This window comes from Nipponia nippon, unplaced genomic scaffold (genome assembly GCF_047370975.1).
Source record: "Nipponia nippon isolate SJK-2023a ecotype South Korea unplaced genomic scaffold, ASM4737097v1 scaffold_5, whole genome shotgun sequence".
NCBI classification, from domain to species: Eukaryota; Metazoa; Chordata; class Aves; order Pelecaniformes; family Threskiornithidae; genus Nipponia; species Nipponia nippon.
The window spans coordinates 89,985,247-90,011,744 of NW_028262369.1; the positions used below are offsets into that span (position 1 = coordinate 89,985,247).

The following is a 26,498-nucleotide window of genomic DNA, read 5'->3' on the forward strand; positions in this document are numbered from 1 at the left end:
TTCCACAGCCCGCTTCGCTCAGGAGATGGCAAACGCGGCGTTGTGCTTCCACAGAGCCGTACGAGGGGCCGGTTTTACAAATACAGCTGTTCCCAAGGCCCGAGCTGACAACGGTTCAGGCGCTGGGTGACACCGACCGCGCTCTCCCCGCGTTACGCTTTCAGATCGAGTCGTGACGCCAAGCAAAATTACCCGTTGCCATCGCTCTCCGTCAGAAACGCTTCTACAACTGTGCAAGATGGCAACGAGGGTTTTCCTCAGACCAACGCTGGCTGAGACATCTTCAACCGAGCGCTCAGGACTTCCCCTCGCCAAGGTTACAGTTTTCAGCTATTTCTTGCTGCGTATTTTACTAACGTGTCCAAATATGAGACACTAAAGTAGCAGATAAATGGCAATTTTCCCCCCGACTTCACTGAAAGTTCATAGAAGAAATGGGTAATAGCCAAATGTCATTAAACATGATCAGCACGGGTGGGTGTCGGGTAAATATAGGTGTCACCAGCCACGCTGCCGAGTGGACCCATGGGGATGCCCGTGTTTCTCGGCGGGCAATTAATCTTTTATTTCCTAACGCGCTGTTCTCTCAACAATTAGCCCAGGTGCACGCTCTCCTCCCTTGCTGTAACCCAGGCCCAAATACCTGGCTTTGACCGCAGATCAGGTAGATTTATTTCTAAACTGTCCAGCTACGATTAGAAAGTAAAGGTCTGTGCGGCCAGTGACAGGATGAAGGCTTGGGAGCTTGCAGTGACAGTCAGCAGGACTCCGCTGCAAAACTCAGCCTGCAAAACTTTGCCGCGGATAAAACGGGAGCCGGTGAATTGTCAGCTCGGGGCCTGGCATCGGTGAAGTGGCTTATTGGGACAGAAGGTGAAACAAGAAGCCAAAAGCTCTTTGCGGCTTGTTTCAGCGTGCAGAACAGCACGGTCATCTAGGAACAACTGGAATGTCGGTATCTGACTGGACGGAAAAGGGAGGGAACCTGAAATAGTGCAAAATGCGAAAACAAATACAAACAAACAAAATCAGGGTGGGAAGGTCATCCTAACCCACACGGAAACCAAGCAGCGCCCTATACGAAGAAATCTGAAAGTCAAGGTAGTAAAGTAGTACTGCCTATTCACAATGTGGGAATCTTAAAAAAAGAGGTGGCATGGGGTCCAAATCACCCCAAATCACGGTGTCGCTGGGAAAGTCCTAAATTTAAAAAAAATATATACAACTATATGTATCTAGGACAGGAGGAAAACCTATACAGAAGAATGCAGAACTGAGCAGATGGCATTTTTATATTTTATTTATTAGTCATATTCAACAGCCTAAGAAAAATGGTTTAACTCACTACAAATTACGGCTGCATTAAGTGGAAGCTATTTGTTTCACACCACCACAAAGGTAATTAGCAGGCTATTTAGACAGTGCAGAGTAGCAACAAAGTATCTTTATGATACAATTCAAACCATATATTGGAAGCAATGGGAAGAATACAGTTTTATAGTTGCAAAGCTGACTTAAAAGTTGTATTTAAGCTTAAAGATGATGGAAGGCACAGAACCAGGACCCCACTGTCGCAGATGGCCACAGCCACTGCTACTTTCATTTGCTCCAATGCGGCTCTGAGCGTTCAGCCCTTCTGCAGGGTTAAAAATACAGCAGCATCCACATACCCCCTCATACCTCACCCATGCTAATTTCATGTTTAAAACCCAAACCGCTAATGCCGTTTCTACCCTGAAAAGGAAAAGAAGCAAAAGATCATGGCTTGATCACAGCTGATACTATAACAGCTACCTAAAAATTTTCCAGCAGACGGGCGACGTGATGCTATCCAGGATGACAGACGCAATAACACAAAGCTAAAGTAAGTGTCTGATCAAGTAAAAGCTCATAGTGGATCTATCGGTTTTGCTGGTCAGACTGAAGACTTGTGGGAAAAAGCGTAGATCAGATTCACCGGTACAATAAGATATACAATTTGATATTCGACAAGTGCAACAAGTACTGATGCTGCTCTCACAAGCCCCAAATTCTGTAAAGGTTACACATATAGGGAAGCATTATTCAAGGAAGTAAATGATGTGTAAAAAGAACATATATTGTTTGATGAGAAAAGGTTACGTTTCTTAGCTGACTACAAGTACAGCAGTTGAACAAAGTAGCTTTTCTTCTTAGTGCTTGAATTAATTGCCACACGTTCAGTTATTACACTTCAGAGCAGCTAATAAATTTCTTTACTCGATTCCTTTTGCTTTCAATTCTGATCGAACCCGCTGCAGATACTCAGCATCAGGGTAACCAAAACTAGGAGAAGAAAAGAATTGTTCAGGCTACTTCTGCAGTGAAGCACTTGACAGCTCTACAGAAACTTCCCATCAAAACCTCTCAAAACACAAATCTTATACACTTACTTCTTACTCTGACAACAGACCCTATTTTACAGGTCAGAGAGGTGGTACAGACAGGGTAAAGCTAAAAACTTAGGAAAAGGAGCTGCCGAACTTGGTTGTCCAAACTGACACTAAGAACTTGGTTTTCAAGGCTGCCTGCTGTCTCACTTGAAAATGATAGGGTGCTTGGGTATGCATCTTTCTAAAAATCATACCTGAAGCGTACCCAAGTGGGCATTCAAAACACGAATATAACGGCACCTCTGGATTTTAAGTAGCGCATCACCAAAAGTGCGTATGAAGGAAGGGATAACTAGGGAGAGCATCCGGGCAGAGTGGAGAATAAAGTAAACCCAATCCTTTTTGCTCTTTTATGGTCCTAGCCCAGGAAGGAGGATCTAGACACCAATCTTCAGAGCTTGCAGGAAGACACCTGCCCCTGAGAGGCTGCAACAAGCTTCAAAGGACTGTTCCGAGCCTCCCTCTTGTCTCTGTAAGATTTTTTCCAGGAGCCAGTTTACTGATATAACCTACAGTTAATCCTATGTTAAAGAAAGGTCGATTGTCTGTGCATCAAGGGGTGGGACGTAGTGATCCTGACCGGAAGACCATTATACACTGAGGAATTAGTGATCCACGTAAGAGTTACCCTGGGCAGGCCCAGGCCTGTGCCCCGCTGTGCCGCACTGTGCTGCACGTGCGGCGTGGCCTTCAGGCCTCTGCTGTGCTGTGCCCATCCCGTGGCCGCCTGACGGACTTGGCCAGCTCCATCTACTAAGGGCTGCGGGCAGCTCCCACATGGTACTGGTGATTATGCCACCTGTGTGTCCTTCCCTTTATCTAGAAGTGCAGCAAGCCCTCAAGAAATGCTGAATAGACTTCTCTTCTACTAAGAAAATCCTGTAATTGCTCGAACAACCAAAACGGGGTAATCCTTTCTACGGACGGGATCAGCATGGCATCCTGCGCTCTGATCGGAGGCCCACCAAATGCTGCGCAACTCGGGGTTCCTTCCTATCTAAAAGGACATAACCGTATCTATACTACAATCTCTTTCTTCTTGCTGTTAGCTTTAACGAGTAGAATTTCAAATAATATTTTACAGAGTCTGAGTGCTGTCTTTGCTGGGATCATAACGGACCAGCACCTCCTGGTGCAAAACAGCAGGTAACAGAAGAGGCTGAGATCAGAATTCCAACCTTAGCTGCTATCAAGAGCTCGCTGTCCTGTCCTGTACTAGAAGTAGTTTCTCATCAGAGTAGTTATTAACTGGGTAGGTACTTTACACAACTCACTGGTGAATGAGTGGCCTGAGGGGCAACAGAAGACTAAGCTCATCCTTGTTCCAACTGTCCAAATGGGTGAAGGCAATTCAAGTCTGGATCCATGGAGCATTCCACAATCACCTTGTTAGTGACAAACCGGGACAGATACTTTAGATTTGCCAACGGCTTGCACCGCTATAAAAAATCTGAAAGCTCTAATGTGGAGAACATTCAGGGTAGCCTTCCTGCCACATGTGAATAGCAATAAAATTACATAAAGAGAAGACTACTTACTTGGTAGGTCCTCCAGTCTGGGAAGTTTTGTGATGAATATCATTCCATGTGATAACACCTTGTGCGCCAGTAGTACGTGACTGCCCCACTGTGAAAATCAATTTTTGCTTAAAGGCTCTTTCGAGGAGCTGCAGAATTTCTCGCCCTTCCTTATTGTCAGGTAAATATGCTGTTCGACAAGTTGCATTATAAGGCTTCCCTGGATTTGGATGGTTGCTCTGTTTTGTAGAAAAACAAAACCAAACCACGTTGTATATCACAAATGCTTTCAAAGTGTGAAAATCACACATCCCAGCTTTTGCAATACTTTTTATCCTGTCTTTGATTCAGAGGACATAGCATGACTGATGACTGATTTTGAGGTGTTTTTTTTCTCATTAGGCAATTTCTTTCACATAAGTTTCATTCACATTTTCTTGTCCTCACTCATCCATCCATTGTTACATTTGTTTTTTCCTCTTTGCTCTCTCAAATGCATGTCACCCCACCCCTGACTTTTTAATTTATCCCATTTTCAGTCCTAGTCATGACTCTAAGCACATAACGTAAGCTGATTTCTCACCTGGAAAGCTTACAAGCCAGCCCGCTATTCGTTTTTGTCCACTAGTGTCAGCAGCTAGGAGAATGCCTCAGAGAATCCTCACTGTACTCGCAAAATTTTGTTTACATGATATCACTCTATAGATTTCAGTTCAGTTATTCCCAATGTACAAATTAAAGACAGGTAGCTCTGTGCTGGTGCATATAAAATGGAGGACTACCATTTGACTATCTAATTCCTACTATATTAGTTAATTGCACCCAAAAATACTGATTTAAACACTTGCAGATTTGTACAGAACAGAGAAATGTCTCTCCTGGACGTGCATTAAAATGATGGAAAAATAGTTAATTTTATATTCAATATTGGCTTTGTTGAGGGAAAAATGTCTTTTATGAATCTCTAAATATACTTACAGTTTGAATACCACCGTGCATACGGTATGTAATCTCAATAGTATCACAATTGGGATAACCAGAGAGAGATGAAGGCACAGTTCTAGTTGACATTGTTCCCTCTGGTTGGTCTCCTTTCACGAGTCCATAGACGGCATTACAAACAGGACAAGTTTGCTTATAAGTCATGGCCTTGTTGATGCAGCTTTTGCAAAACGCATGATTGCACTTTCTCAGTATTTCTTTATTATTAATTCTGTCCATGCAAATCGGACAAATATCTTCATCGTCTTCTGTCTTTGTTGCCTTAGCCTGTCCTTCGGAAGAAAGATTATTCTTTTGCCTGCCATGGTATTTCTTCTGTGATGCTCCTGTAGCTTCTTGATAGCTGAGATCAGAGCACAGTAGTGTCCTATTTTTAGTTTGTGTTGAGTCTTCAACGTTAAGAAAGTTCATAATGTGCTTTTCAGCAGCATAAAGATGGTTTGGTAAACCACTTAAGATGAATTTGTCTTCCTTCTTCTTAAGTTTCACATGCAGATCTTCCAGTTGTTTTCCATTAAGTAGCATATTTAATCTTTTCTTCTGATCTTCTGAAAGCTTCGAGCTGATGAGCTTTTCTCTTAACATTGCAAAGGCACTCTGAAATGCATTGATGAAACTTTCAGTAGCATGTGAAGACATATCAGAAGTTTTGATCCTGGGCCTAAATATTATGAGCATCTTCTCGCCATATGAATTGTCTTTCTTTTCTATTACCGTATCAAATTTGTCTTTAATGTCTTCCATTTCTTTGCTTAATATTGTTTCCAACAATTTAAACACATAAGCATCAACTTCAATTCCATTCCTGTATTTGTACAGTTCAGATGATATTTTCATATTCTTTTCAGCTTGGCTGTTCTCACCTTCCTCTGCTAGAAATTTTTTGGCAGCTAAAATCTCACCGGCTGGACCACGGAGTAGCAGTTGATTCCCTTCCTCTTTGGCAAGAAGATTACTAAACCTAGCATTTAACTTACTTATTGTCTTACTTAATGTGTGACTGTTTGCTACAGGAATTTTTTCCTGTTTCAGATCTTCTACACTTTTCTGAAAAGTTCTGATAAAAAAATCATTAGCTCTTTGTATTGACGCAGGACTTTCACCAGAAATGAAGCGTACTGATGTGGTTCCATTGCCATGATCTTTGTTTCTTATATGCACTCCAAAACGTTCACGTAGTTCTTTGATTTGTTCTTTGCAGGTATGACTGAAATATTCATAGAGAGCTGACAAAACTGTAAGCTCATTCGTTTCTTCAGTATTCAGACAATTTTCATCTTTCAAACCATTCTTACTTTCAGAATGTGAAAAATCATGGTTTGGGTCATTGCCTGCAAGGATATCCTTGAAGTAGTGATAAGCTTTTTCAATATCTGTAAAATCTCCTGTCAGTTTCTCAGAGCCATCAATATCAGGATTTCCTTCTCTTTTTAAATTTGGACATATAATGGTAATTTTCTCCCTTTGCTGTTCAGTGAACATACGGGTATTCAAAGTTGCAGATACTGTAAGAAATATCTAAAGAGAAGACAAGAAGATTATCAATATTTTTTTTCTAAGGTTCTCTGCTTGCTGCTTCTATATTTTGAGTAAGGAAAAGCTCTGTAAATCTCAGTAGGGGCAGATTACTACAGATGCATTTGCACACTGTTTCTTTTATGTCATGTATACTGACATTACACACATGTAAGTAAAGCAATCTGCTTCTAAGCAGCAAAAATGAAATTTGTTAATGTCATCAGCACTGCAGGAACAGAGACAATAACTTTCCTACTTAGTTTGCGACTGTGACCAGCACCCTCTGCTTCTGACCTGTGCTAATATCGTTAGCATAAGTAACGCCATTTTATAAGGCAAACAGCCATTCTCTGTGACCCAGCTGGTCACGTATTAGTCCCTTTTCCCCTCGTTATCAGGCCCTGAAGGTCCTGCACACCAAGTAGACAAAGCAAACAGATTTCTTCTTCCCCTCCCTATCGTCCTCAAGGTTCCTGGGCACCCAGCCGACTACTCCCTCCTTACCGGTCTTGAAGGTTGCAGGCACTCTGCCAACCAGATGGTGCTGATCCCATCACAGAACAGGGAAGCATAACAGCACACAGAGCACTGTATATCAAATCAAGCAGTTACAAGTCCTGAGTGGGAACTTGGACTGCAACTGCTGCTGGACAGTGAGACCCGTGATCCCGCAGTGGCTAGGGACACCTCCACCGTCCTCTGCTTCCTCCGAGGACTGAGTCAATGACTCATATTCTGTTATGTGTTTTTCAAGTCTAGGTGATGATTGTTACATCGATACGCAAGGCAAGTATTAAGATTTGACCTGATCTACAGACGGTCTAGGTGACAAGAAACGGTAAGCTAAGCTGAGCTATAAAATTCTGTGCTACGCTACTGATAAAACTGTACTACACTGATTCTGCTTGTAGAAATCCTGTGCTATTCTGCTCATTAATTCTATGCTATGCTAATAATAAAATCCTGTTAAAAAAGGAAAAAGCTTTAATTGTACCTACAACTTAGTGCCATCATCATTCTGCCAAGGATCCCCAAAAGAACCTGTCTGTCCCCTTAGTGTCGGGTGACAGAGATACAACATCTTTTAACAGCACACATAAGTTATACTACATTGTTCTTTCATTGTATTAGACTTCCTAGTTCTCTCTACTGTCTTTCTTTAAGAACTTCCCAAAAGTCATGCTTTAGTAACTCAGGATTAAGGCAGAAAACAGGATTCTGAAAAATAATAACAAACATGTTGACATCTCTACTTTGCACAGACAGAAGGATAGGGAAATTTGCAGTACACTGCTACAGATGTCAAACAACCAATAATGTTAGCACGTGCTATACCGCAAAACAGAGTAAACCCTCTGGGCCAGGTATCAGCGCCTCGGTAGAGCCACATCCATGTCACGTAACATGTAGCCTGGCCATACCCCATGTCCCTAACACACAGCCGATCTTTTCTTCCCTGCATAACTTTTAGCTCAAAGTGTCTGAAATAATGTTTGTTGTGCTACATCCCATCAGAGCAGATTTTTTTAACACCGAGGTAAGGGATGAAGTAATTAGGGCTGTTTGAAGGTGCAAAACATGCTGAAATAGTGTTAGAGGTCTGTGTAGCAGGAAGGGATTCAAACCTCATATAATTTTTCCACCTTTTGGGAGCAGTCCTGGGTGCATACTGCCCCCCGAAACCTGCCAGGGAGCGGTGGCTGGCACATGCCAAAGCCATGCTGGAGAACATGCTGCCTGTTAACACGTGTGGATGACCTGTGGTCCAGCACTCAAAAATCACTCCCTGCCCCCATTGCATTGACTAAGGTAACGTAACTGATATTTGCTTGGCATGAAATATCAAAGTGCAACATAAAGCAATGCAAAGGACTTGTGGAACTACAAGCAGGGTGGGTAAGGAGTGATGCTGCTTGTTACTGCTGCTCTACCTTTTGGGTAATGACTTCTCTTGCCGTGTCTCCATGGCCTTGGGCTGCCTGCTGCTCCTGCGGAGGCGGTGAGGAGCCAGGAGGGACGAAGTAGCTGGGGGAGGCCTGCTCTGCAAACCGGCCCTTGCTCGGGTCACCTTCTCCCGGCTGGATGACAATCTTCAGGCGTCTGGCACCGATTTCCAAGATGTGATCCGTGCGGGATTCCACGCTCTTCTTATCTGCAGTGATTTGGGGACAGGCAGGCAAGGCTGATACAGTTACCTGAAAACTCGATGGCTACAAGCAGCCACGGAGATGACCTGCCCTTTGCCCGCCCAGGGGCACAAGATGGTGCCCTCGGCGGCCATTTCCCGCCCCCTCGCAGGCTGCGGGACCTCCGTGCGGACAGCGTCCCCCGCGGCGGCTGGGGCTCGGCCTCTTCCCGCTCATCCCCTCAGCGCCGGCGACACGGCCACGCCGAGCCGCGGGCCCCCGCCGCCCGCCCCAGCTCCTCTCCCCCGTCCCCGTACCTCGCTCCTGCTGGAAGTGCACCCAGTAGGTGCCGGGCTCGGGGCCCGCCCGCACCTCGCACTCGCCGCCCCCCGACCGCTTCCCTGACTGGAAGTAGCTCTGGAGCTTGAGCAGCGGCTTCTCGCCGGCCTCGGGCGCGGGGCAGAGCCGCACCAGCAGCGGCGCCGCCGCCATGATGCCTGCCGCTGCCCGCTTTCGCTTTCGTTTCCCGCTCCGCCGCTCGGGGCCGCGGTTCCCCGCCCCGGGCCCCGCTCCAGCTCCTGGCGCTGAGGGGAAGATGGCGGAGTCGCGCAGCGCCGGTTAATGGGGATCTTCCAGGTAACAGAGCGGGGCTGGGGCGGGGGGGCGAGGGGCCGGGGCTGGCGCCCGTCCCGCCACGGGGCGGCCCTCCGCGGGGCAGCAGCTCCCTCACGGGCCCGGGGAGCCGCGGCTGGAAGCGCCCCTGTGGACACCGGCGGCGCGGGGGGAACCCAAAAAGCGTTGTTCTCTGGCCTGCCGCTGGGGTGAGGTAAAATTTCCCGGCTTCTCACGGGTCAGCTGGAGCCGGAGGGAGCTGTGGGTGACTTCAGCCGCGGTGGTCCGGTCAGGGTCGTTTCAGCTCTGAAGAGCATTTTAAATATTAGGAAACTTTATGCAAAGTACGAATACTGCTGCCGGTTTTGCTCGCAACAGAACCGCTCCTGCGGGAGCGCAGCCCGTCAGGCAGTAACGTGAGTTTCCTCTTTCTTGTTTTTTTTTTTTTTGCAATAGAGTTACAGTCCAGGGACCTCGAAAGAGAAGGTAAGCCTCTCACTGAGCCATCTGCAAAGCGTGTTGCTGTATTTAAGTTGAAAATTGCCAGCGACAGCCAGCAAACTGGAACACATTGACGTGGGATAGCCGAAAGCAACCCGAAACGTATGAATTGGACGTGGTTATGGATTGACGTTATCACTGATTACTTCAACAGGATTTGCTTGCATTTCTCTTTTAAAAATAAGAGCTCAGAAGTGTTTCGATGAATCAGTGTGTATACCTTGTAAGTGCAAAACATTAGACTTTTTACAAGCAGATAGCATACCCTGGAGGAAAGTTTGATTAAACTCATACAAACTGATTTACACTAATTAACCTAACTACTGCATATAGTACTGCTGACACCTGCCAGGAGAGGGCTGTATAGCTATAGTGATAGTATAAAAACTGCCCCACTCTTTACGATTGTTTTTGTACCCTGAAAAAAGTGGTTTAAAAAGCCCTTCTGAATTCATAAGGTTTTTACGAAGAAAGACCTTGCTTGTGGGCTTTAACTGCAGACCGAAGAAGAGTCACAGAATTAAAGACAAAGCTCAGCATAAGATCTCCGTGGCACGGTTAAATGATCGTATCGGCAAGTGTTCCTCTGCCGGCGTGGCTGTGAGTCGCTGGCTCTGCAAAGGCCTGCGGTACTCACCCTTGGACCTTGCTGGAAACCAGTAACAAACTGCTAAGAATGCCCTGGAGAGGGCAGAGGCAGGCTTCAGCCCTCTCAGCAAAACAAGCGGAGAGGGGGAGAAGTGGTGTTTTCTGCTTTTACAAGCATTCTGAAGCCCTGATCATGGCGTGGCTTTTCACGTTTGCTTTCTCAGCTGGAGTTTCAGCGGCAAATGCAGCACAGCATCGCAGTGGCACTGCCGCCAGTTAACATAGTCCTGTAACAGCATCTGTTTCAAAGACGTTCCTCTCACACTTGTCTGCTCCTTTTTCTTCCTTCTCACCATTTATTCTCAGTCCATTCAGTTGTGCTGCTGCATCAGTCTTCGAGGTTGGTGCTCTAAATCAAATTAAGTTTTGTGTTGCAGTTTGTTTTGTTGTTTTTTTTTTAATTCGGATTATGTCACTGGTTCATTTAAGACTATGTCCCTGACAATGGTTGGTTGTGTCAGCCTAATGGTGGCGAGAATAAACAGTAGGGGAGAGAGAGAGAGAGAAGAACAAGTAGCAGGAAGAGACACATCTTAACTAAGCTTCCTCCTCAGGTAAACAGTAAGGCAAACCCAAACCCTCGAGTCACCACAGGCTCAGTGATTTTGTTGTTGTCATTGTTTAGTGCCTTTGGAGGAACGACAGGGAAAGAGAAGCAATCAGCCACTTCTAAGGAAAAGGTATTTGCCCAAGGGACCTGCAGGCTATATGCTGGTAATCCCTCTGCTGAGAGGGCTCTGAGCAGGCTGTTTGGGGGCTGAGGGCACATTTCACCAGGTCTGACATCTGCCAGCTCAGGAGAAGATAATGTTGAAGACAGACTGCTTCAGAGGAGAGTGTGTGGTCTCTCTGAGGACACTGATCAACAGCTGGCCACTCCTGAGTCTGCCTGTGTTCAGTTACCAGAAGGGAGCTGGTTGTTGATTGAAAAGATGAAACTGAAAGTATTCACAGGCTTACAGGGAACAGTGCAAAGCATGACCGACTGTTTCTCGGAATCCAGGTCTGTTAAGCTCATAGAGCGCGCTTGAACTTTTCACTTTCCCGAAACTCACACTGCTGTGATTCATACGGCATTGGAAGGAAAGAGGAGAAAGTCTTGAGGAAAGGTGGGAAAGGAGCTACTAGATGGGGAGGTTAATTTGAACAGAATGATGAACAACACTGAGGTTTTTCCTTAGTTGGGCTTTCGAAGCCTATGAAAAGGGGAGAGAGAAGATCAGACTATGCCAAAAATATTGGTAAGTAATGACAGTAGGATAAAATTGAGAGCTATAAACCACACTTCTATATAGAAAGCAATGTTTTGACAGTAGTATCTTGGATGTCACTTTATATTATTTTGTATCCTAGGGCCAAGCATGGTAATGGATGAGGACAGCTTGATGATCCCCATCAATAAAGATGCCTATGAAGCTCTTAAGAAAAGAGGGGACTGTCTAAGTAATCTCATTTACAAAAAGTTTGCTTGTATATTGACCTTCAAAAGTACAAAATGCACTACTGAGGTATACCGGAAAAAACTAAAGCAAGGAATTGAAATTTGTGTTTGTAAGGATGATCTCGCAAGACACAAGGCCGATGCTGTGGTGAATGCAGCCAATGAATATCTAAAGCATATAGGAGGCCTTGCCTTAGCCCTTGTGAATGCTGGAGGGCCAGAAATACAAGAGCAAAGCAATCTTTATATTCAAAGGCATGGAAAACTCACAGCTGGCAAAATAGCAGTGACAGGTGGAGGGAAGCTTCCTTGTAAGAAAATTATTCATGCAGTTGGTCCAAAGTGGGCCTTTTATGAAAAGGAAAGATGTTGTGACCTACTTCGGGAAGCTATTATGAATGTTCTGAAGTACGTTAGTGCTCCAGAAAATGCTATAAAGTCTGTGGCTATCCCAGCAGTGAGTTCAGGTGTTTTTGGCTTCCCGCTCAGTTTGTGTGCTGAAGTGATTGTAATGGCTATAAAAGAATTTGTTGAGGCAGATCCACCAAGCTGTCTCAGGGAAATCCGCCTGGTGAACATTTATGAGCCTACAGTTGCAGAAATGAAGATGGCCTGTGAAAAGTTTCTGGGTGATACCAGTTCACTTCAGGAAACTCTTTCAGCTTCACCAAGCCAGTCTTCATCTTTCATCAAACACGGAGGCATTCGCTTGCACATCATACGAGGACTCATTGAAGAGCAGAAAGTAAGTCTGTCCCATAATATGTTCAACATGGAGTTGCCTCCAAGTCTTTGCAGGATTTGGAGCCCGAGAGTTCAGAACACGTATTGTATTAGTCCACTAAATAGTGCTCTTCTTATCCTGATGAGAATTTACAAATGGTAAATAAATTATAGTGGCAAGGAGGTGTTTGGTTTTTTTTCTAAATGGGTATTAAACATTAGAACGTTTTTATTTCTTTTTTTGTATACATACTGTTATGGGATAATAGGAAGCAGCTAAAGATTGGGTGACTAGTAATAATATATCCCTATGTTAATGTTTATCTTATTATTATAACATCATGGGAGTTCAGATTTTATCATGCATCCCCTAGAAGTCTGTTCTTATTTTTTGCCTTGCTTTTTTTCCTATAATTTATGTTCTCGTAGGTGTCCCTACTGGAGTTATTCAGCAAACACTGAAAGAGCTGAAAATAACTCATACAGATGATGTGCACCTTACCTTTAAACAGTGCATCATTTAAATGGATTCATTTAACTTTTTAGCTAGAGAATCTGATGCAAAATATATGAGTTTACTCATAGTAATCCAACAGAGCTCTTAGAGTGGAAGCTACGTCACAGGAATGGCATTTGCCTTCAGCAAATACGGTGTCTTAAAAAAATTTATAACTTTTATTTTAAAGAAGTATCTTAATTGAATAGGAAGTTCATATTTTTGAGGTGAGAGCAAAGGATCGCAAAGTTGATGTTGTGGGGAATTTTATTAACCCTGTCTACAGCACTGAAAGATACCACATGCCTTCAAGACTATGAGGAAAATACGCTCCAAACTCTTGTATCTTTAGATAATCTTCAACATTTACAGTTGGAACAATTACTGCTGTCATGAGCGTTCTGTAAACAAGTGTTTTGCATTTTACATATTTAATTTGAAATATGGAAGACCTACTATGGGAATCTGCTGTTTCCACTGGGCACTGGCAGCAACCACAGCTTTGCAGTTCCCCTGTGTGCACTGACCCCGCTAGTTTGGTGACGAGTGCTCGCTACCCTAACACGGGGAGCGTCTGCGTGGGCTGGGACAACAGAGACAGCCGTAGTTCTCTCCTGCTTATTGATAACTGGCTGCAGATTTGCATTTCATGAGGCGCATATGGGTCACTTCTATAGCTGCGGTAATAATTCTGTTGAATACACTGCGATGACTCGAACAGGTCTTATGTGCACTGAAAAAAAAATGTATGTATTTACTGCCACTAGAAGGTGCATACTTCAATGTATTCCAGCGCTGCCCTTAGTAGTAGTAAGAGAACCTCTCAAACAGCTGATCTGCTGCAGTCAGGCTTTTTTAAAGGAATTGTTCCTAGAAAGAGTGCTATAGCAGCAAAGCTTGGAAAGAGTAAACTTGAAGTATACTGAAACTTTGCACTCTTTTCTTCCAGACTACAGCTATTGTTAATCCTGTGTCTCAGAATGGCGAGCCTTACCCTCCAGCTTCAAGAGGACTGCTGCAAAAAGCGGGTTCAGCTCTTCAGGATGAATTTCAGTCTCATTTTAGATGTTCTACGTCTTATAAGGAACCCATAGTAACAAAAGGGTACAATCTGCACTGCGAGCTTGTGCTGCACGTTCTATGGCAGCAGTACCGCCACAGGAACTTAATGTGTGAGGTGGTGATCAGTTAGATTGGATTTTAATTGATTTTCATGTTGAGTGATGCGAGGAGGACTAAACCACTTGTTTTTCCTGCAGGAATTAAAAGCTGCAGTGATGAGATGCCTGCACCATATTCAGGACTTGCAGTCTCCCTCAGTTTCTTTTCCAGCAAATGGGATTTGGTCGTCAATGCTGCCTCTTGATACAGTGGCAGAGATCATGATTGAACAGGTTTTAAATTTTGCCAGGGCATACCCTGAGAAGAAGATAGATGTACAGGTTGTTGTTTGCCCAGATGACTTCAGTGCCTATCAGGTAACAAATTTGTTGTTAACTACCAATAAGGAAAACCCCAAACTGTAGATGTAGATTCCCGTAGATGACCAGAAATTAAGATAATCTGAATTCCATACTACTTACAACATTTGTGAGCAGCAGGTCCCTTTATGAAACTATCTGCCTCACTAACAGGTATTATTAATCTTTACAAAACTTTATTTTCTCTTTGCTAAAGCTGAAGTCTTCACCCTGTGGTCTGATAGCAAGGGGAGGGAGCTCTGAAATGCCCATGACTACCAGCAAATTTATAAGAAAGAGTCTACTCTTAACTCATTAGGGAATAAGCTTATCCCTCCTTGGGAAATTTCTTTAACTATTTTTTTTTTCTACGAAGTTCCTAGGGCAAAAGACTATCAATTACACGACCTAACATGACAAAAGGGTTGCAGACAGACACTGGATAATTTCAACTGCAGTGTGCCATTTTCCACCTTTTGAATATTTGGCCGATGTGATTAATACACAATTATTTTAGATAGCCATCTACAATAAAAGTAGAGTTTGCTTTTGTTCCCATTTAACTTCAACCATCCATTCTTTCAACAGGTGCAAGAACTAGGTGGAGGAGGGTTGGAATTGGATGATCTTTAAGGTCCCTTCCAACCCAAACCAGCCTATGATTCTGTGATTCTAAGATCAGATCCATGTTCTGTAACAGTCCCATACACTCCAAAGGAAGCTGTATGACAGCTATGTGCTCATCACTTAATCCTTTGATAATCAGGGCACAGCAGAAACTCTTTTTGCTGAAAAAAAGAAGGAAAGGCAATTTGCCAGATGCCAAATCCACTACCTAGCAGAGTAGCACTTCTCAGAGGCTTTCCAGGGGTGATCGTGAAGGGGAGCGTTGGGGTAAAGGCAGGGGAACAGTCTGGATCTTAAAACGGAGTAAGGATTCATCAGCATTAAACCGCAAGAAATGAACACCTTTATCTGCTGTGGTTCCATGAATTCTGGATATGCCACAAGGAGTTGGTAAGGGTGCCATTCAGTGTGTAAGCTGTCTTACCTTAGAAAATGGAGAAGGACAGGAATGCACGTGATATTATATTATCAGAATAACATTTTGGGAAAAGCTGACAAATGTCAGCTGTTAACAATTTCAGAATGGGGGGCGGGTGGTGTAACTACAGCTGTAAACTGCTTATCTAACAGGGTTTTGAAGAGATGAATTGCATACTTGGTAACAGAGACTGCAAACTGCTCTGCAACTTTTCTCTTTCAAGGTTTTCCAGAGAAAAATTTATTTGGCAGCACATGAACCGGAAAAGAAGCAATATTACTACAGAAGTGATCATTTGAGTAAGTAATGAAGGGGCATTTCAAGTAAATGAACACTGCAGATTTGAGAATCTGAAATCACATTGCTTTAGACAGAACTTCGTATTTGCATGTGTGTCTTGGGGAAAGGGGGAGGCAAAAATGTGTGAGTGCTTTGCGTTTTTACATTAATAGGAATGGAACTGGACAGTCCCTCATAGGATTTTTCAAACATAAAAATTGTCAGTGCCTAACCTGTTGGAAGTCATTCAGCAGAAGGCAAATAAATTCTGCATGTGTGTTTTTTTTTTTTTTTCTCCTGGAAACCTTACCCCCTGATATCTAATCTCTTTTTTTTTTTGAGCATACCAGATGAGTAGTGTGTTTCTTGCACTGTATATCTTGCATTATGTATAGGAATTTGTGACAGCACTTGAAAGCGCTTCACTCTTCCAATGCACTTGTATTAAAAAAAAAAAAAAAAAAAAAATCTCTCTTCCAGGTATAGAGTCAGGCAGTCCAAGCATAAAAGAGACTGCAAATAATGAAGTAGCTATTGAACTCAAAGGGAACACATGTACAGCATTGGAAGCAGCAGAATCGTGGATCCAAAGTGTGGTACAAATTCAGGAAAGTCACCGTGCTATTATTGAAAACAACTACATTTTTAGCCTCGGTAAAAACGAGTTTGCAGAACTGTCTCAAGAGCAGCATTCTAGTGTATGTGTATCGGAAGAAGTGCGAGGTGGAAAAGCAAGACTGGAATTTCAGGGCCCCCCTGATGCTGTGATTGATGCAGTGCTCACAGCTGAAAAATTACTGCTTCGCATGCAAGAGAAGACTACAGCCAAACAAGAGGAACTGCTGTATTTAATGGGTATGTAAAGTAAATAAGTGACCAATTAAGTAAATAAGTGCCTAAATAAGGTCGCGTATGAAGCAACATATATCTGTATATTGCTGAGAGTGGACAGACTTGCGTTCAGTTCACACACATACTGCGCATTGCTTTAATTACCGATATTACTGTACTTTTATCATACAAGCCCCTGAAAGAGCCTTTGTTAGCTTTGGTTACTCACTTGGCAATACTCCCAGCAGGGCAGAGTTTATATAGGGGCTGCCCGTCGTTGTACAGCCAGCTGTAACGCCGGCTCCCTCCAGGACAGCTTCACTTTAAAGCCTGGCCGCTGGAGACTTACAAAATTTGCACTTTAATTAACACATACCTTTGCGGAGCACTTTTGCTAGCTGCAGCGGGACCACTGTTGCAGGACCTGCCAGAGGCCCTGACTTTCACTAACAGTGGATAGAACTGGTGGCATTACAAAAAGCTACCGAGTGACCCATTTTCCCTTGTGTTTGTATATCATTCAATATAGATACCGTTACATGAAAGCTGGGCTGTGGAGAGATGTAATGGAGAAGATAAATTGCTTTTCTGTGATTCTCTCTCTCTCTCTCTCTTTTCTTTAATAAATGTAGAAAAAGTGAATACTTTTTTTTATCTATCTATCTATCTATCTATCTATCTATCTATCTATCTATCTCAATCCCTCTCAATATTAGCCTCTGGCATTACTTTGAAGAATATCTAACATTCTTTGTTCTTAACTAAACTACCAAATGAAAGTATTGGATCCCTCCTCCTTGCCTTTGCTTCAGATATGATGATATATGAAAATTTTACTCCTTCATTTGTATCCAGCCCAACCAGAAGCAGGTCAGCTTTCGGAACGACATCTTGACAGGACAAATACTACTAAATACGTCCAGATTTCACTGGTGGAATCATACCTTCAGGAGTTTAAAGACAGACAGAAACAGTTTGAAAAATCTGGACTTTGTGTTCTCAAGGTAAAGAGGGTATTCATGGAAAAACTAAATCTCAGCTGATATATTTGAACTAACATGTTTAACATATGCTTAAAAAACTCAGATGAACTATTTCAATGTATTGCTTCTAAAAATTAAGATCAGATCAGCCTCATCCTTAAAACAGATGTAGTCTATTATAGATGTAATAAAAAGTATTTTAAACATAATGCAAATGATCGCTTAAAAAGCATGGTTAAATTCTGAGAAGTCCTTTTAACTGTACTCTATAGTCTGTCTCTTACTTCATGCTTCAAATGTTCCTTTATAGGACTCTAGAGAAACATGAGATTGGTATGCTAGAACGAGTAGAATTTCTGTGGATCAGTTGCACGCTTCGCGTACCTTACCCGCTAGGTGGTCAGTGCACATATAAATCAAAGGGTCTTACACTAAGAACATAGCCTGAACAAGAGTGCTCATGGATTTCATGGATATTGGTCTCCGTTTGCTTAAACTACACTATTATTTATGTTACAGATTGAAAAGATACATAATCCTCTTTTGTCTGCTGCATTCCAACAAATGAAAAAAAAAATAGAAGAAAAACAAGGTACCTCCAACGTAACCCACAAGTTGTACCAGCAGGTGCCTGCTCAGTTCTGTAGCTCGGTGTGCCAAACTGGATTTCACAGGATGTATTCGCCACCAACAGGTAATAACTTGCTCTGGCGTCTTTAATCAAAATGAAGAGTGACTGACTACTAAAGTTGGATTAAAATCAGAAAAACGGCATTCCTAAACAAGAAGTGTTTCTTACCTGCATTTAGAGTCATATCAGCTTACTTTTTTACCTACAGTAAGATTTTCCTGGTTTTCCTTCCTGATACTGTGGGGTCAGTAAGGCTCTGGGAGGATAAGCCTGGATCCTAGCCTAGCCCAGACACTGTTGACAGAATTGTTGATAACACACATAATGCCACGTCCAAGTTTTATGTTGTCGCATCACTCTCTAAAGAAAGTCAACGTCCTTATTTATTTGCTGCAAACATGCATTCAACAGCTTGACGCTTTCAAGCGTGTTCCGAGGAATCCCAGAACAGTTGAGGCGGGAAGGTACTTCTGAAGGCCATCTAGCCTCACCCCCTGCTCAAATCGGGTGCGATCAGACAGCAGGTCATCTGACTGAGCCGGCTGCCACTCAAACTAGAGTACACCTAGGAAGAAAGCTGAGGTGTCCATGAAATGTTGTAGTAGACAGCATAATAGACAGATCTTTTCAGAAATGGAAAGAAGCAGCATTTGGCACCTCATCCTGGAATAGGTGAAGGGCACGATATTTTGCTTGTGAAGTGCAGAATTAGGATTTCGGGCAATAAACTGTTCAAAAAGCGGAGATTTGCCTTTCCTTGTCTATGCAACGTGCGTGGCACACTTTCATACTTTCAAAGTAATAAACAGGACGATGGTCTCGTTTTATTTCTTTGCACTTTTCCATGTGATACTGTAATAGCATTTTTATGCAGCATTCTCCTTATAAATCCCAAAGGCTTTTTTGTAGTTTGCATTATTAAAAACTTCCCTTCTTTGGTGCTTATCAGAGTCCCTGGTACATGACGACAGAAGTGTTTATATAAGTACATTATACCTTGATGTTTCTGTCGCTGGACTAACAGTTAAATCCGAACGGTTGCCACTGGAGTAGCAGTTAAATCGGAATGGCCATCAGCTGTCATTGCTCACGATTCCAGTGGGAGGTCAGGGCTAGCATCAGGGCCACGTAATGCAAATTTACTTCCAAAAGGACAGCACGCCTTGAACGGTAACATAAAATGTCATACTGCATCAAGAAGCACTCTCTTAGTACTACCACCCCAAAAGAACCAATTGTTAAAGGCTTTTTTTCTTCTTCTGAAAGTTTTTCTTTCTCTTTCCAGAACAGAAATACGGAGCTGGCATCTACTTTAAAAGGAACCCGAAAAGCCTCATCGAGGGTAAAGATATGTGGGAAACAGACTCTAAAATGTACGTGTTTGAGGCTGAGGTATTAACTGGCTTGTACACTAAAGGCAAGCTGTCTTATATTATGCCACCAGCAGTGGAGGGGGATGCCATTAAGGTATATGACAGCTTAGTAGATGATGTAAACAATCCTGACACCTTTGTCATTTGCAACGGTGTTGGGGCCCTTCCACAATATTTGTTGACTTGTTCCCAAGTGAGGGAGAGGTATATGGCCAGCAGCACCCTGAGTAAGAATTAATCAGAACTGTAGCTATCGTGAAGACCCCCTCAGAACAAACTCTAGTAGTTAGATTTTAAGAGGATGCTCTACCTACTAACATGCTGGGATCAAAGTGCCTCATGCAAAGTGCTCCGAAATACCCATGAACAAAAAAAGTAAGTAACACCTTAAGGAGATTAGAACAAAATTATTTGTGAATGGAAACAGAAGGGAAAGCATCACAAAATACAGTTTAACATTTATCTGGTCATTTACTTTATGCCTCAAAGTGTTCTGAGCATGTGACTGTACATTTCATGTTTGCGTAGGTTGTCATTCTTCCATTACGTTTTCTTAATCTGAGATATTGCATATATTAGTGAAACCCAAGAAATCTTGGTTGTGCCTTTGATTCTTAAATTTTCTTTTGACTTAATCAGGTGAATATATCAGGGGAAAGCTGTTCCCCACTTAGGGACACATAGTTATCACAAATGTGAGGCAATACTTCATGATTTCTAACAGTAGTTGCTGTTAAGTTTTTATCGGTTAAGAGATTCCAAGCATTATATCTACATGTATTCAAAATAAAAAGTATGAATGACACTGTCAGCTAACCTGTTCTTCTTCCATATAGTCTTAAGAACGTGACTTGGACGGTATTTGAGCTTCAGCTTTCTCAGTGGTGTTCGATCTCTTTGAAAGGCTACAAAATAGTAGAGAACTGGTTCAAGCTACAGCTTGGAATTGCTCCTCAGTTAATCTACCTTTACCAGTATCTTTTAACGATTACAGCGTCAGCCTTGTAGCTAGATATCCCCACATTGCTTCTGTAGCGACCTGAAGCCAGTAAACGGAAAAGCCTAAGAGCTATTATACTCACTTCAATGTAAAAGGGGATTCAGTCCAGCTCTCCGGTACTCTGAAACTTTCTGTACTGAAGCCTGAAACGATGTCCGACATTACCAGGGTTTAAAACAAGTCTGTTGCCCCAAACTAAAAGCTACTACCAGATTTGTCCAATCTGAAGCATTGAAAACCACCAGTTATGGCCCTAACTAAACACCCAAACGGCTTGTAACAGTGCTGTAAAACAGAAGTTAAGGCTCATCTGTCAACGTCATGTCTGCTTCTAGACTGAAAAGTCATCCATGGTTAAAACTAATTATCTGGGGAGAAGAAAGGCTCGCATAAAACTATTAAAAAAAATGACATTATCATATGAAAAGCATTTCATCCACATGTAAAGCCCTGCACTACTGGAGAGCAGTCTGAACCCTAAACCACAGATGAAATTAGTATTTAATAAAACTTTTCAAAATAATTTGTTAATGAATTCCCAGCACATATGTACTGCACCTGCAACTCCCAAGATAGGAGTCATAGTGCCAGGAACCACTCACAAGTCCAAAAGAAATTAAGTTACAAAAGTCTGATTCTGAACTCTAAGTGAGGTTGCAAGTGGAGAATTTTTTGAACCATTGCAAACCAAACTTTTAAATGAATTTGATAATATCTTTTAATTATTTTTAAGATTAGCTATGTCTACACTGTTGCAAAAGGGTAGCTTTTGTAGTGTGTGAGCCTATGCTCTAGTGTAACGTTAAATGGGACCCCCCCAAAACTTTTAAGAACCATCTAATGCATATGAGTCTTGTTCTCGCAGAAATCCCAAGGTTGCTTTTAGATAGTTTGCTCGAAGTCTGACAACAGAATTAGCCTATTTGTGTTCTAACTTTTCCATTTAAGCGACACATTCTTCTCCTCTATTTCTGTCCCATTTTTCCTGTTTCTTGATTCACACTTCACTGCCAGGAAAACACGTAGTTGTAGATTTAGGGTTTGTTAGGCAGCATTGAACAAGAATAAGCTCTTATTTCAGCTTCCTTCAAGAGGTTTCATTTTTTTAAAGAATTTCATGGCAGGAACTATTTTTTCTGTTTTCTTTCTTGAAAAAACTCAGTACAGAGTTTCTGAACTACTCCAACAATTTCTAACAAGCATCAGTCTTCAGAAAATCTCAATTTTTTTTTGGCACCACGTAACATCTTTTCTCCTACTCTGAATAAAAAACCGTTTTCATAGTGCAGTATTATTTTAATATTGTTGCACAAGTACTGGTAACAATGTATTTCATTAATAACTTTGTAACTCTTCTTAACTGCACCTGAAAAACGTTGGTAGTCAGTTTAATAGAAAAAATAATTACTGAGAAAATTTTAACAGCTTACTTGAATGCCCAGCACGTGCTTCTCCTCCCTCCACACACACCCGCAGTTTATAAAGATTCAGTCTTACTGAATATTTATCTTGCATTTTATTATAGCGAGATTTTTTTTCTAGTATATCATTTCTACTTAAGTTCACCCGTGCTCCCTGCACTTTATGATATAATATATATTCTATATGTACATATAGTTTTTTAAAAACTGGTAATGTAAGAGGTTGAAATAATGATTTTCATCTGGTCCTCAAAAAGAATAATTTCATATACAGAAACTAGAAAATAAACCCAGCACAAACTAGATGTACCAAGTAGTACATATTAAAATAATTACCACAGTAATTGAAAATTCCTGATCTCAGTCCTACAATAATCAGTTAACTAGAGGCTACTCCACAGCCTCTGGGATTTCTCTGTCATCCACAATAAGAGTATGAATAATTCCTTCCTTTCGTTTTCCACTACTGACAGCCTTAATGCAACAGCTGTGATCACCAACACTGAAGTGAGTTTCAGTCCCATCTTCTACAAATTCACCCTGGGAGAAAGGAGACAAGAATAAAACCAGGCATATGCTATTTTAGTAAAAGAAAAGCTTGAGTGCGTCAGACTGTTTCCAAAGTCAAGATCACTTCTAGTTCCCACAATGAGAGCAGCCGTAGGTACCTGCGACAAATACAGCACAAACACAGAACAAAGCTGCAGAATCTCAGGGCTTTGTCAAGACGTCCAATTAAAGATTTGTGGGTATTAGATGACAACCAAAATTTCACATAATCAGAAATGGTGAAGTTGGAGCTTGTGAATTAATATCGTTGATCCAGGTCAGTAAAACAAAAACAGAAAAGACAGCTCCCTTCTGAGCTGTGCAGTACAGTCAATAAATACCACACAAACCTGCGCTCAAGTGGCAGTAAAACGTGAAGGATTTAGTGGTGCCTTCTACAGCAGGCCACAGAGATCCCCAAACTGAGCGCAACAGTTGCGTATTTTGGATGCACAGCTCCTGCTGCAGTTCTATAATTTCTTGTTACGGATTTTGCCACACATGGCTGTGTTTTTGTCATCCTCTTTGGGAGAGCAGAAAAATCTGTGTGCCGCTCTAATGCGAGCACAGTTTCACAACTAAACCTGTACTCGTAGCTTGCAAGAATATCTCCTAGTGCATTTATTGCATTATAGAAAAGGCTGAGAACCATCAAGAGCAGAAGTTCTGATTCACTGAGCGAGGACGTTTCTTCCACTCATTACCAAAGAAACATTTGGTGAATCTTCTCATCTTCTTCTCAAGTACAGCAAAACTGTTGATTTTACAATTTGTACTCATCCAGGGGATTACTTGCGGCAGTGGTAATCACACTGGCAACCCTCTGGTAAGAAAGCACATCCTTCAAGGATGGGGAAGTCTACATAATAGGCATATTGAAACCCATCATAATATAAAAAGACACCGAATAGATAAAGCCTTCTAGCTGTCAACCTGCTCTAAAAATTAATGCAGATGTGACAGAAAGACAAAAGATTTGATTTGTTCCAATGGGACTCTGAAGCCCTCAGTGTTAGGGACCATCTCCAGGTGGAAAAAAATCCTGAGTCATAACAGACTACATGTCTTCAACTTTCAGTCACCACTAACACGAGCAGGTTTGGATGAGGTGGCTCTACACTCTGCATCAAACTCAGGTCCCTCCCGCTCCCCTGAAAGTTTTCTCCCTAAAAACCCTGGACCACCGACCCAGAAGATTTATTTGCTTGTCTAAAAAGTGTAAACAAAAGCATTGTTTATCCTTAAACAGATAGATGTTTGGCATCCTAAATGAAATACCATCAGTTGTAAAATACAGCAAAGGACATTCAGAACAGACTAATAGCGTACTGGCTGGCTAGGCCTACGCTCATACTTGGTGGTAAAGTGAGGTAGCGTGCCCCTCAGTGGCTCATTTTGCTAGGCGTTGGTGATCTAGCCATAGCCCGTGAAAAGCCTTCCGAAATGATCACATACCGCTGTTTCCATTTTTTGACCGTTGCACCACACATCCATAGTGTCCTTTTCTGTGAAGGAAAAAGAAAACAAAGAGTAGAAAGAACAAGATATTTTTCCCCCCTACAGACAAGAAGATCTAGGAATTTTAAAAAATTGCTGTTGAATTTTACTTTCAGTTCCCAAAAGAAGTTCCTAATTAGCCATAGTACCTGCGCTACAGGGTGTGTTCTTATATTGGAGGGATGGGAGGCTCTGTCATCAATGGGTTTTTCCAGGTTGGTTGAATTCAAAAGCAGCATTATTTAACATCTATCAAACTGTCTGTATTCTTAAAATCTCCTTGAAAACCCAAGTACCACTTTAAATATGAATCTTAGACTTTTTTTTTTTTCATTTGAAACAGAATATTCTTTTACCTCTCCCAGCACATCCTCCTTAAATTACTTTGCTCTAGAATTCACATTACTGACACCGCCATCCACAGGATATCAGTAGAGAGCTGAACGCTGCCTGCCTTTTAAGTAAGCATAGGGAGATTAAAAGTCTGTAAGGAGACTAATCTGTTTCTGACATTAAAATTGTCTTTCTTCCCTGCCCCTCTTCATCTTAGGGCAGTTCATTCTGTCCCGAGGCTTAAGAAGAAATCGTAGCCTGAGATCTCTCGTCTTCAGGTCTAACCATACAGCAATACCTAAGTGCAAATTTTCCCATTAGATGCCACAGACAAATTCCTCGGGGTACCCCTTCCTCCCATCTGCTTGTAACGTATTTGGGAAAGGGGGCCAGAAGAGATGTATTGCCTTGCTATTAAGAAAGTGAAGAAACATCATCTGAAGTTTTTAAAATAAACTTGTAGTTAAGAAGTGATGCAGAAAAAAGATGCTGATTAATCCATCAAAAATGTAGAATAATATTGTTGCACTTCCGCAGTCCGCCTTGACTTTGGCTTATGATTTTTGGAAGGAAAGCCTGCTTACCTGGTTAACAAACTTACACACACAGCGGGTTTGATCACATCGCAGATAACACTTCTGTACCATGCTTCACCTGGAGAATTGCCTTGCTATGGCAGCTCTATGGATACAGAAGCCACGATTCCTTCCAACCTTTTTTTTCTTTTTTTAAATCTAGACCACGCTGCTGTAGAACAGAACACTGACAGCAGGCTCACACAGGTTTAACAAGACCATTATTTTTTCAGACTTTGGCATCTAATTCCAAACTTCCAGACTAGTCAGGATTTTACACTGCAACAGCGCTAGCCACTGAACTGTGCTTTCTCCTAATTACCAGTTATTAAATGTTTTAATTTAATAAATTAAAAGCTTATTGAAAGGCAGCAACATGAAGTCACTCCATGTTTACTTACCCAGAACAACCCTATAGTCCGTACCACCCAGGCTCAGTACCCAAGTGTTGGTTGTTTTTGACCTGTTCTCCATATACTTCTTGAGGCTCTTTCCATTGATCTCCAAAGTATATTCATATGCAAAGCCACTGACTGCATCAATGTTAATAGTAGCTTTTGTTTTGGCTGCTCCAACAGTGAACGTTTCTTTACCCACTAATTTAAACATCCATTCTTTTCTTATTTCTTCCTGTAGAATAAAACAAAGACAATGGGTATTAATTGATAAAGCTGAATACATGTTTTAGTATCAAAAAAACTGAACTAAAATTTGGGAAACAGCTCAGTGCTTAACTGTTATTTCAGAATGAACGAATACACGCTGTTTTGTATGTCTAGAGTGCCTCTGCCCAAGGACAGCAAAGCACTTCATGAATACTCACACCTTAATTGTAACTGAAAAAAAAAGAACGAGGCAGTTCATTAAAGTAGGTAAAGTTAACCAACTGAATATACCTCACTTGCATTTATTAGTCTTTTGTTTGTTCTGATGCCTGTTGCGTGGAAGTGCGCTTATATAATCTGTATCATAGTGAATTTTGAGCACATAGCAATTTCACCTTTCCATCAACATAGACAACACGTTTTCCTGAAGTGGTCCCATGTTCAAATTCAATCTTATGAACACCATCACTTAAAGCGACTTCCCAAACAGCCACCAAATCTGTCATCTTCTCTAAGTGGCTGTACCGAGACCTATGGAAACACCAACAAAGTAAATTAATTGTCGTTGAAAGAGTTAAATTACGGATTTCTATAGTTCAAAGCTTTACTGCTTCAGGGCAAGTTGCTTTTTACAAACGAAAAATGAGATTTGAAAGAATAGGCTTACAGAACTGCTCATATTTTCATGTTTTTCAAACATTCAAATATGACAAAATACCACAAAATACAAACAGACAGTTAAACAGGCTCACTTTGACAAACACCATACAAAGGCATATATATCCATCTAACCTCTACAGCTTCCATTTCAGGTGACAGTATGGTTACAAAATTATACTTAGAATTCAGATGCTCCTGGACAGTTCTGTGATTTCTTGCCAGGTGTTAAAATATCGTAGTTTGATTGGTCTCTGAGAAAGC

At 42.0% G+C, this 26,498-nt stretch overlaps 3 protein-coding genes and 1 long non-coding RNA gene across 9 annotated transcripts in view; 2 read left to right on the plus strand and 2 right to left on the minus strand.

The window, feature by feature from the left end:
• Positions 1–8,361, plus strand: LOC148052377 (uncharacterized). The gene is made up of 3 exons (XR_015698888.1): positions 1–316; positions 7,208–7,286; positions 8,105–8,361. It is a non-coding gene; the product is annotated as an uncharacterized LOC148052377 (long non-coding RNA).
• Positions 1,285–9,105, minus strand: DTX3L (deltex E3 ubiquitin ligase 3L). 2 transcript variants are annotated; one of them, XM_087732616.1, is made up of 5 exons: positions 8,892–9,105; positions 8,380–8,600; positions 4,907–6,448; positions 3,950–4,167; positions 1,285–2,304 (listed from the first exon to the last, which is right to left on the minus strand). In XM_087732616.1, the coding sequence occupies exons 1-5, from the start codon at positions 9,064–9,066 to the stop codon at positions 2,235–2,237; spliced, it is 2,226 nt and encodes a 741-aa protein (XP_087588742.1). In that variant the 5' UTR covers positions 9,067–9,105; the 3' UTR covers positions 1,285–2,234. The 2 variants fall into 2 exon arrangements, with proteins under 2 accessions (XP_087588742.1, XP_087588743.1); XM_087732617.1 differs by lacking the exon at positions 1,285–2,304 and adding an exon at positions 2,311–3,796.
• Positions 9,069–20,408, plus strand: PARP9 (poly(ADP-ribose) polymerase family member 9; the record flags this gene model as incomplete). Its single annotated transcript, XM_087731502.1, has 10 exons — positions 9,069–9,210; positions 9,643–9,672; positions 11,689–12,521; positions 13,945–14,172; positions 14,255–14,473; positions 15,724–15,799; positions 16,260–16,634; positions 17,466–17,614; positions 18,113–18,287; positions 19,510–20,408. Coding segments are annotated over 10 exons (2,553 nt in total), but the record flags the coding sequence as incomplete, so codon positions are not given.
• Positions 18,295–26,498, minus strand: part of FAIM (Fas apoptotic inhibitory molecule) — an 11,031-nt gene continuing 2,827 nt past the window's right edge. For 4 of the 5 annotated variants that reach the window (XM_087732621.1, XM_087732622.1, XM_087732624.1 and 1 more), the window contains exons 2-5: positions 25,973–26,108; positions 25,374–25,602; positions 24,023–24,072; positions 19,990–22,558 (exon numbers count right to left, since the gene is read on the minus strand). In XM_087732621.1, coding sequence (XP_087588747.1) covers positions 22,409–22,558; positions 24,023–24,072; positions 25,374–25,602; positions 25,973–26,083 — 540 coding nt within the window. In that variant the 5' untranslated portion in view covers positions 26,084–26,108 and the 3' untranslated portion in view covers positions 19,990–22,408. Of the gene's footprint in view, positions 19,387–19,989; positions 22,559–24,022; positions 24,073–25,373; positions 25,603–25,972; positions 26,109–26,498 lie in introns of those variants that run through there. The other variant, XR_015698887.1, reaches the window with a different exon arrangement.

What these genes read in the sequence shown, in the direction of transcription:
- DTX3L (XM_087732616.1), bottom strand. Translation starts at nt 9,066, where the DNA reads ATGGCGGCGGCGCCGCTGCTGGTGCGGCTCTGCCCCGCGCCCGAGGCC. An exon ending in GCACTTCCAGCAGGAGCGAG is followed by an intron (nt 8,601 to 8,891) that starts GTACGGGGACGG and finishes AAATCACTGCAG; the next exon opens with ATAAGAAGAGCGTGGAATCC. An exon ending in CAGACTGGAGGACCTACCAA is followed by an intron (nt 2,305 to 3,949) that starts GTAAGTAGTCTT and finishes TTCTTCTCCTAG; the next exon opens with TTTTGGTTACCCTGATGCTG.